Raw genomic sequence first — 11,591 nt, forward strand, 5'->3', positions numbered from 1 at the left:
ATGCATCCAAAGTATTGTATGTGTAGCCAAGTGACAAGACTTTTGTCCGTTTCTTTAATTTATTATGCCGAAAGGCAGCAGTGTTCTAAAAAGAACAAAGTACAAATCAGTAAACAACAATTATGAATTATGTACAAAGGTATATCGAATGATGGTTGGTTGGTGATGTAATAAAGTAACCTAATACATGTAGTTTATTTAAGTAATGTGTGCACACAACCTTTGGTCAAACCACTCAACACTAGAGTCATATGCAGGTATATATAGTGAGAGTAACACTAAATATAACACATGATATTATTATGTACTCATGATAAAGTGTAAACACCAATACACTCAAACTAGTCAACTTAACATGACACAGATACTGACTCTTATGATATACATTCGTCCCAAGACCCAACTTGACTGTTTCAAATCAATAATATACATAGTCGCTACCAACAAGCATACCTCTACATGTATACAGACAAGAAAAGTAATAGACTTATCCATCAACATAATCACCATCAAACTGATATATCATATGGGGGTCACAAGTCAATGTTTACAAGACAAGCTACTTCCTTATTAAGAACAAAGATTACATAAAAATGTAATGAAGATCATAAGTATTTACATTTTGTGAAGTCTTATTCATGCAGTTAATGCATTCAATTACCTCTTATGGTGTTCAAATGAAAACAACTAATCGGTAAACAAATAAACAGGTAACTGATATCGCCCACTAAAATCAAAACCTCGACCTAATTCCGAACTAAGGAAACAATCGTTCCGGAATACTACATACAAAATTCCACGAGGTTGTTTTCATTACATTGCAACTCAAAATAAAGTTGTGACATTGACATTCATAGCGTTATGCATAACTATAGCTGAAAGGTAAATTATATAATTGCATACTTCATTGTCCTATCAATTCTGTCAACCTAAATAATCTACCAGAACGCACATACTGCGTATGGCGGGAAATTAGTTCACCGAATACACAACTCGGGAAGAAATCATGGAATTCAATTAAATGCACAATTATCATAATTTACATTATTGCAGACTAAGTAACAAGTAGCAAATGTACATAATATACACACCTGTATAACAGCAAAGGTTCTTAATAGTATAACATGGTACAAAGAAAAAGGCAGAGTAGCGGTGTTGTCTATGCTGCAGCGTAAAGTAAGAATGACGTCAGCCCTCGTCTGCACTATAACTACATCCGAAAAATACCAAGACAATCACGTTCTGACAAAATTGGAAATTAATATAAAAATAATCAATTTGGACTTGTCTACATATGTATGATAAAAAGCAGAAAAATATAAGTTTGATAATACTGTATGGATTACCGTGAACCAACATATTTCAAAATCATCGAAATTCCCAGATGCTTTCGCTCCTTGTAACGCCAATGTCCCTAAAATGTACAACTCATTCACATAACGATAGAACGTAATGTACATACATATGAACTGGTATGATGTTAAACTATTTTATGTAATTTGCAGTTATTTTAAATTACCTGAGACTGGATACTGAACTTTATATTGCAGTTAGGGTTAAGGTTGATTGGTTGATATTTTATATTATTTAACATCCCTCTCAAGAATATTTCACTCAAATGGAGACGTCACCATTGCCGTGAAGAACTGCAAAATATAGGCCTATGCTCGGCGCTTACGGCGTTTGAGCAGGGAGGGATCTTAATCATGTCACACCTTCTGTGACACGGAACCTCGATGTATGGTCTCATTCGAAGGAACGCCCCATTTAGTCGCCTCTTACGAAAAGAAAGGGGTACTGACGACCTATTCTAACCCGAATCCCCACGGGACCAGTTGAGGTGGATGGAGACTGTCTGTAGATGAGGTGTATGTCTTAATGAATGGAAATGAGAAGTGTTAGTGTTACGAATATTTTTTTTACATTTAATAATGAATAAATTTTATACACATGGGTGTTCTGAATGCACAATATAACGCTATGATGAGGTCATCGTCTGAGAATAAATTGAACGGTACGGTTACTGGGTACGTCCGGTTTACAGATAATGTTATTTATGCGATATGGATGTTCTACTCCTGAAGTAATAACTGCCAGGTTTTACAATGAAATAATGACGGTTTAGTGCCCTACATAGAACATAAAAAAATCCTATAGAAATCACCATGTCCGTTTGTTCACCTATACCAATGTCATTTATCAACACATTGTCAATGACCCAGACGGTTTTCACCGTGCAGAAATACCCAGAACGACATGACTAAATTTAGGGACCACATCACTTTGTTTGACTATCTGTGTGTATTTCTCTTTGTATATATAACTTAACACGACAATTCAAACAGTTTGCATTGTAACAATATGCAGTGGCATGGGGGAAGGAGGTGACTGTATGAACCAGTATCAACTAGTCACATTATAATTTAGAGTCCACTCTGATAACGTACGAGCCTTCTAGTATCAACTACGTTGGGGTTCCGTTGGTCTGTCCAGCATCACTTCTGATACTGCACAATGCCTGAAATGATTTGCAACACTGAGACAATTTATACCAAAACAGTTCACCAACTAAGATTTACCTTTAAGGAAAATCAACTATTAACTTTGTTCAGACCGTCTGTCAGTCAGCCCGTGCTCACTTTCACCGTGACATAATTTTGTAACGTGTCAAGGGGGTTCGTACCCGGTTGATTCCAGGATCTGGGGTTTTGAATTAATTCAACAAGTAAATAGTTTTCCTCTGTAAAAATGATTGAACAAAATGATACAGTTTTCCTCTCTAAAGTGATTTAAATATATAACTACTGGTCTGCAAATATATACAAATAAGACCCTTCCCTTACTTAGGGGAAAATCACACTTGGACGGCCTATATTACTTCTTTATTAGTTTATACACCTCTAGATAGAGATATGCCTCATTCAGGCAGTAACAACTATCTAAGAGGTAAGCCCTAGCCGAATAAAGGTGGTCCAACTCCAGAAGCAGCAGTTACTGTGTTAATGCCTTATTCAGGACGGACAGTGAACGTCTAACCTCTGAAGCCTTACACCTTCCCTAACCGAGGAAGAATGACAAATAAATAGGCGAACCTCCAGGAGGTCAACCTCTAAAATGCTAGCCACTACTGTGGTCAGACTCCAAACAAATGGTCCTATATAACAAAGAAGTGTGACAAGCCTCCAATATTTATATAAGGCAATCCACCTGACCAAACTAACCGTTATAATGCTTCTTCTTCCTCCGCTTGGTTTAAAAGAACCTTACTGACTGGCTGCAGCTGTATATATACCCTCTGTGGGTCACATGATCAGCAACAGTTTCTAGATCACCCGCTGCTAGCTAATTGTGTATCAGCCATAGTTAAGTTTCTAGATCACCGTTTCTGTAGGCCTCTTGCAACATTGAAAAACATGAAATCATTACACTACCCACGCCTTCGATGACATGCGACCCGCATGTAAATGAAAATCATGATGTAAATCACAGGGTAGGATTTATTGTACATTCTACACTACGGGGTTACTTATCCCTGTAGTAACAAAAGAATTTTTCTTTACATACAATAATTTAACAAAAGCTCATGATTCAACCACATATTACTAATTATACACGACTTTTTCTTCAGAAATAATCTTAGTATCTACGCTCCCTTTTCTGAATTTCTTTACAGTCTTGGTTTTAACGATTCTCCGGACAGGATCTGTCTGGGTTCCCATGTCTCTTTTCCTCTCTATAGCATTGACCGGGACCGCCTGATCTTTTGTTTTCTTTTCAGGGACTGGAGGCACTACATCCGCTTTACGTTTGAGAGACACTGGTAAGGAAGGCTTTGTTGGTTTACGGAACAGTCTTCCTTCCATAAGACAGTCATCATCCTTAGGGGAGCAATCTGTATTCTGACTTGATGAATCTTTATCGTCGTCACTCCCATTGTCCGAAACGTCCCCAATGAGGTCTCCCGGATCTTGAGACAACCATTCGTGATCATCCTCCGGCTCATTTACCTCTTCACTTCTATTTTCTTTTACCCCAAGCTTAATCAAATCTTCCTGTGCCAATCCTGGGTGACATCTCTTTACATGTCTCTTCAGGTTAGCTTCTTTGTTATTAGAAAAGTCACAACTTGGACATTGAAAAGTCCTCATTGCGCATTTGAAAACATGCTCCCTGTAGTCCTCCTCACTCTTAGCTGAGTATGAACACATGGGGCAGCGCCGAAACTCATAGTTTGGAGTTGTCTTTGTCTTTGTCATCTACAATACAGAGAGATTACATAAATGATCTTTAATACTAATAAATAATTTTGATCACATAGACTATTTATCAACATAATAGTCATGCAGCCATGTAGGTGACTTTCTATTTCTAACAGGGCGATCATTGTAATTGTTTCCTGAATTTTCTTGATCTGGGACTGTATCATGTGCAGTGTCTCTCTCTGGCAACACAGTTTCTTCTGTTTCCTGAACTTCTTCACCAGCAAGTATTTGTGGATGTTTCTTCCGCATGCGATCCACATGTATTACTTGCTCACCTCCTCGGGGTCCACAGTTAACCATGTAGGTCAAATCAGACATCTTTCTGATAATCTTATAGGGACCCTGCCAAAAGCTCGTAAATTTTGGAGATGTACCAGGCCTTCTTCGGGGGAAGAATACATATACTTCTTCACCATTTTGAAATGTTTTCCACTTTAGCTTTCGGTCATGATAGTGCTTTTGTCGCACCATTGCTTGGCCAATATTATTCCTGACTGTATTATGGGCAATTTCTAGGCGCTCTTGAAGTTCCCACACCCACTTGTGTGATGGTGCCTTTTTAACATTACGTGGTGGTTCATACATAATGTCTACGGGAGTTTTCGTCTCGCGCCCTAACATCAGCATATTTGGTGTCATGCCAGTAGTTTCTTGTATGGAAGACCGGTAAGCCATCATTACGTAAGGTAAATGAACATCCCAGTCTGAGTGATGCTCATTTACGAAGGCACTAAGCATGGTGGTCAATGTCCTGTTGAAACGCTCGACCATACCATCTGATTGCGGATGGTAGGGAGTAGTATGGGTCTTCTGAATGTCCAGGAGCTTGCATGTTTCTTGAAAGAGCTCGCTTTCATATTGGCGACCTTGATCCGAGTGTATTGTATCAGGAACACCAAAGCGTGTAATTACCTCTTTCACAATCACGGAGGCTATTGTCTTGGCTTCAATATTGGGCAGAGCAAAACACTCTGTCCACTTGGTAAAGTAGTCTGCAACGACTAAGATATACCTATTGCTTTTGTCAGTCTCAGGTAACTCGCCAAGAATATCAGTGGCTATCCTTTCCATGGGATACCCTGAACCTACCAATTGCATAGCAGCTTTGTTTGACATACTTGATGCCTTTCTCTTTGTGCATATTTCACAACCCAATATGTATTGACGCACATCTTTTTGTAAGCCTGGCCAGTAATAGGACTGTCTTATCCTTGACAAGGTTTCATGCATGTCTAAATGACCAGCTGTCCTATCATCATGACAAAATTTAAGTATTACTCTCCTTTCTGCACTAGGAATAACTGCTTGTAATTTCTTACTTTTTGTAACCAAATCCTCCCATTTCCTACAGAGGACATCATTTTGCAAAACTAATCTATCCCATTGAGACCATAAGGATTTTACTGCCACTGACTCTCCTGATATATCATTGTATTCAGGTCTCTTCTGTGCGGCAATCCACTTTTTAACTTTACTAATGTCCCTATCAGAATCTTGCATTTCACTCAGTGGTGTGTCAGAGTAGTCGGTAATACTATTTACAACTGCGTCTGATTCTGGTATCATACTTGAGCAGGTATGCTGGTGGTCGCTCTTGCACTGTTTACATGGGATCCTACTTAAACTATCAGCATTCTTGTGTAATCTTCCTGGTCTGTGCTCAATGTAAAAGTCATAGCAGGACAATACCTCATTCCATCGGGCCAACTGCCCCTCAGGATCCTTAAAGTTCATCAACCATCTCAACGAACTATGGTCTGTCCTTACTTTAAATTTTCTTCCATATAAGTACTGACGAAAATACTTTACAAAAGTTACAACAGCTAGGAGTTTTTTTCTTGTAACGCAGTACTTTCTTTCGGAATTCGATTAACTTTTACTGGCAAATGCTATTGGTCTTTCTATTCCCTTCTGTACTTGAGATAGTACTGCGCCGATTGCCTCATTCCTGGCATCTGTATCGAGGATGAATTCTTGTTCAAAATCTGGATGAGCTAAGATAGGGGCTGTCGATAATTCTGTCCTGAATCTGTCAAAGGCATTTTGGCAGTTGTCAGTCCAAATATATTTTGCATTTTTCTTTGTAAGATCATGCAGGGGTTTCGCAATCATGGCAAAATTTAGCACAAATCTTCGATAGTAACTGCAGAAACCAATAAAAGATCTCAGCTCAGTGAGGTTGGTTGGTACTGGCCAATTTTTAACTGCCTTTACTTTATCAGGACTTGTAGCTATACCTTTCTCTGATATGATATGCCCCAAATATTCCACTTTCCTTGCAAATAAGGTACACTTGCGTGCTTTTTAGCTTTAGACCGGCAGCTAATAAACAATCAAACACTTGAGTCAAATTCTGAATCATATCTTCTATCCTTTTCCCTACCACAATTATATCATCTAGGTAAACTAGACAGATACGCCACTGTAGGTTTCTTAACACTGTTTCCATCAGACGCTCAAAGGTAGCCGGGGCATTGCAAAGCCCGAATGTCATCACCTTAAATTGATACAAGCCTCGTCGTGTTACAAATGCGGTCTTGCTTCGATCATCTGGAGTCATTCCCACCTGCCAGTAACCGGAGTTTAAATCAAGTGTAGAAAACCACTTAACTCCACTCAGTTGATCTATCGAGTCGTCTATCCTTGGTAGCGGGTAGGCATCCTTTACCGTAACGTCATTCAACTTACGATAGTCAACGCAAAATCTAGTTGTACCATCTTTCTTTTTAGCAAGGACGACAGGCGAAGACCACGGACTTGTTGATTCTTCAATGACATTTCTTTTAAGCATGTCATCCACATGCTCATCAACTTCTGCTTGCATGTGGACAGGAAGACGTCTTGCATGCTGCTTGATGGGAGGTGCACTTCCAGTATCTATTTTGTGTTCAATTACACGTGTCTGGCCTAGGTCTGCATCAGTTGCGGCAAACAAATTCGAATACTGTAATAACAGTTTGTACACCATTTTGGCATTCTTGGAGTCCATCCCTTCTACAGTTCTTTCATACAGGTTTTTTATATGATCGGGCAACCTTTGGCATTTGACAAAATTCTTATTTTCTTGTACCCCAGCACAAACACTGTCAACAGGTGTCAAGTTAGCCACTAATGTCCCCTTATAGATCGTATGAGTTTGATCTGACAAGTTCATCATTCTAATTGGTGCTACTTTGCCTCCACATACAACGGCTCTAGCTACCAAAGCACGATCAGTATCCACAAATCGACAAGAAGGCTCTATAAGACCTACCTCCGGGACCTTATCAAACAATGGAGGTAAAACATTGCACATTGTAACAATTTCACTACCTGGTGGTATGCAAACATTGTCAGCCAGGGTAACTCTACAACAACCAATTTTACCCTCAAGGTGCAAATTAAAAAGTTTGTTTCTGACTCTTAGTGTCATAGAAGACATATCTAAATTACACATCTGATCTCGTAAGAAATCCAAACCTAGTATGCCATCAACACCTATCTCAGCAACAGCAAAAGTTTGCACAAAATTTTCATTTCCTAACTTAAATGTGATGGTGACTAAACCGTCTGTCTTCAGGCGTGAGCCGTTAGCAGTCACTATAGGTCTATCTAACTTAGCGAAGTTTGAAGTAACACCTACAACAGAGTTAACAATATCAGGAGATATTATACTCAATGTTGCACCCGAATCTACCAAAAACTTCACGACTTTGCCCTTAATCTCAGCATGTATAAACATTCCTGCCTCACCAACTTTACAGGTAACCCCTGATTTACCTGCTTCCTTATTGCCTGTATTTGTTTTATCACGGCTGTTCCGGAAAGCAGGATAACCCTCTCTGCCTGAAGAGTCGTATTTGCTGGCTGCTTTACCCAAGGACTTTAAGTACTTAAAACAGTTTGCTTTAACATGACCTTGTTTCTTACAAAAGTGGCATACAACTTTAGGCTTTTGTCCACTTCTTCTCTGTACAGACTGAAGGCTTTCAGTATGCCTCTTCTCATCTTTAAGGACCTTTATTTCCTCCTTGAGATCAACCACTGCCTTGGTCAATATTGAAATGGGGTCCAGTTTTTCGTCTTCATTATGTGTGGATCTAGCGTAAGTTGGGCTTTCATGCATACGCTGGTCAGCTGCCTGGAACGCATCCAACTCTACTGTGTGTCTGACAGCGTCATTCAAGTCGGCAGGTCTCGCTTGTTTCACTCTCAGACGCATGTCTCTGTCCCTTAAAGCATCTATAAACTGTTCCTTCGCAAGGTACCTCTACGGGAGCTGTGGGGTAAGCCAGATTTGTAAACCGCCGAATCTCTTGTCCCAGTTCGGGTAATGTCTCTGTGGCTTTCTGTCGTCTCTCTCTGAGCTGTGCTCTGTAGAGTTCGGTCTGGTTGGTGGGTAAAAACCTCTCCTCCAGTGCCTTACACAACAATCTGTAGTTACACTTTTCTCCCTCAGGTAAATTACCTAAGACACACTGGGCTTGTCCTCTCAAGGATACCGCCAGATGCATGCCCATTTCTGCTACTGACCATTTATTCAGGGTAGCGCATATTTCAAAATGAGATTTAAAATCTACCCAAGATGTACTGCCATCATATTTGTCAGTCTTCACTCCAGAACGGATGGCCTCGTGTTCAGTCTTCTTCTGGCGCCGGCGTGTAACATTATCTCCATAAACCTCATCAAAGGCTGCAATGTCAATGTACGGCGTGCTTGATAATCGACTCTGATCAGAGCTTAACGGATTGTCCTTTACTACAAAACTAGGCTCGTCATCTTCAAGAAAACTAGTGGTCTTCCTTCCCTTTTTATGTTTCGCTCCAGTTCCCTCTAATGACTTGTCACCTATTGTGGTATGCCTGCTTTCAGGTATGCCTGAATCTCTGACGCTTGTCTTCCTGACTGTATCTGACAATCCTAAGCTATCTTGTAATTTCTTTAATTCTTTTTCTACCGCTGACATCATAATATTTTAAGTATTTACACAATGATAAAATATATGAATTAGCTCCGAATTACAAAAGAGGGACAAAAATCAATGAATTAAACCAACAAAAAGTTGCCCAGATCCCACTGCTGCCACCAAATTTTGTAACGTGTCAAGGGGGTTCGTACCCGGTTGATTCCAGGATCTGGGGTTTTGAATTAATTCAACAAGTAAATAATTTTCCTCTGTAAAAATGATTGAACAAAATGATACAGTTTTCCTCTCTAAAGTGATTTAAATATATAACTACTGGTCTGCAAATATATACAAATAAGACCCTTCCCTTACTTAGGGGAAAATCACACTTGGTCGGCCTATATTACTTCTTTATTAGTTTATACACCTCTAGATAGAGATATGCCTTATTCGGGCAGTAACAACTATCTAAGAGGTAAGTCCTAGCCGAATAAAGGTGGTCCAACTCCAGAAGCAGCAGTTACTGTGTTAATGCCTTATTCAGGACGGACAGTGAACGTCTAACCTCTGAAGCCTTACACCTTCCCTAACCGAGGAAGAATGACAAATAAATAGGCGAACCTCCAGGAGGTCAACCTCTAAAATGCTAGCCACTACTGTGGTCAGACTCCAAACAAATGGTCCTATATAACAAAGAAGTGTGACAAGCCTCCAATATTTATATAAGGCAATCCACCTGACCAAACTAACCGTTATAATGCTTCTTCTTCCTCCGCTTGGTTTAAAAGAACCTTACTGACTGGCTGCAGCTGTATATATACCCTCTGTGGGTCACATGATCAGCAACAGTTTCTAGATCACCCGCTGCTAGCTAATTGTGTATCAGCCATAGTTAAGTTTCTAGATCACCGTTTCTGTAGGCCTCTTGCAACATTGAAAAACATGAAATCATTACACTATGTTGAAAAGTTTCAGTATGAACTTTTATATTTCAAAGAAGGGTATTTGAGCATTGGTAGGATATATGCATGGTAGATCAAAGATGATTTGAACGTCGCAGCAAACGATACATTCTGACTTCACTGACTTCTTTGTGGATCAGAGAAAAGTGAAGAAAAGAAATTCTCCGTTATGTCATTTTACAGACTATTTCAGTATTAACCACTTCGAGATCATGTATAGATAGTCAACAAAACGTCTTGGGCTTATCCGGCTCCAAAATTCCAACTTCCAACTATTAGAACCCACTACATTCGCCACTGGGATACTACTGGTAAGCAGGTGGATACAAAGACAAAAACTCAGAAACAATGCCATTCTATCGGATATTATGGAAATGATTCACAAATAAAACAATGCCAGTGTATATTCACCTGGGAATATGTAACCAGCGATTTATATCTTTCTATTAAATATTCTTGTAATTTATGTCTTCCAGGGTAAAGAAATTAAGATGGGTTTATAATAGGTATTTATTTATAATGATTATTAATTATCACCTGCTTATGGTGTTTATATCTCTCAACTGATTCGATACCCAAGAGCCTATTTTGCTTATGTTCTGTTTTTTTAATCAAAGAAGGCTACTGACAAACAAGGTGATGTCAGCATTTCGCAAATTCTATGGTCATTATAACGATCTAGTTTGCCAATACAATTTATCATTGGGTCAAATTTTGTCCGACGTGTTTTATACCGATTTTTAGGCCTTTCTTGTTTACTCTCCCTAGGAACCTGATCCCACCTCCGGTTAAAAAGTTCAACAGAGCTTTTGTCGACTTGTTTAATTTATGCCGTAAGAATTTTAAATATAATTGAATTACTTACTTTGTATAGGTAAAATATTTACTGGCTTATACAATGTAGTACATTATTTAAATTCCCAGGATCACGTCAGATCCAAACTGTTTATTGTATAAGCATTGGATTTCCGCTCAGCTATAGCGGTTTACTTAAGTTTGTTTTCAGATACAATTATGTAGTTTGTTTAGATTATTTTTAACATTGGTTAATACCACCTTCACACTCACGGATTTCTTTTACGAGTCCTTACTCGTAGTGAATCGCAAGCATTCGTAAATCACTCGTAGGTATCGATGTCTAAATCGTAACAATCCGTGTACTTCTACCGATTTGTGAAATACGTAAATACCCGTAAGAAAAAACCCGCGAATGTGAAGGTACCATAACAGAGAAAATAATTTTACAACGCTGTTGCTGCAATTAGTCTTTCAGATATGACTTTATAAACGGAAACCCCATATGATAGAGAATATTTACTGCTACGTCATTATAGCACCAACTATAACGCCCTATCATTGTTGTACACATAGTAAAATGAAGAAGTGTTTTATATATAAATACAGCCTGAGGTAAATGTTGGCATCGCTACCCAACATGAACTAAATCAAACAAACTTTAAAACTATATTTAGATAGTGTAT

The 11,591-nt window shown here is 38.9% G+C and overlaps 1 protein-coding gene across 1 annotated transcript; it reads right to left on the minus strand.

Annotated features, from left to right (window-relative positions):
- Positions 1-3,602: 3,602 nt before the first annotated feature.
- Positions 3,603-4,256, minus strand: LOC130049343 (RE1-silencing transcription factor-like). Its single transcript, XM_056146774.1, has one exon. The coding sequence runs from the start codon at positions 4,254-4,256 to the stop codon at positions 3,603-3,605; it is 654 nt and encodes a 217-aa protein (XP_056002749.1).
- Positions 4,257-11,591: the final 7,335 nt, after the last annotated feature.

The sequence above is a fragment of the Ostrea edulis genome, chromosome 8, assembly GCF_947568905.1.
Source record: "Ostrea edulis chromosome 8, xbOstEdul1.1, whole genome shotgun sequence".
Taxonomy (NCBI): Eukaryota; Metazoa; Mollusca; class Bivalvia; order Ostreida; family Ostreidae; genus Ostrea; species Ostrea edulis.

Coding starts and splice junctions, on each gene's coding strand:
- LOC130049343 (XM_056146774.1), bottom strand. CDS start 4,256: ATGACAAAGACAAAGACAACTCCAAACTATGAGTTTCGGCGCTGCCCC.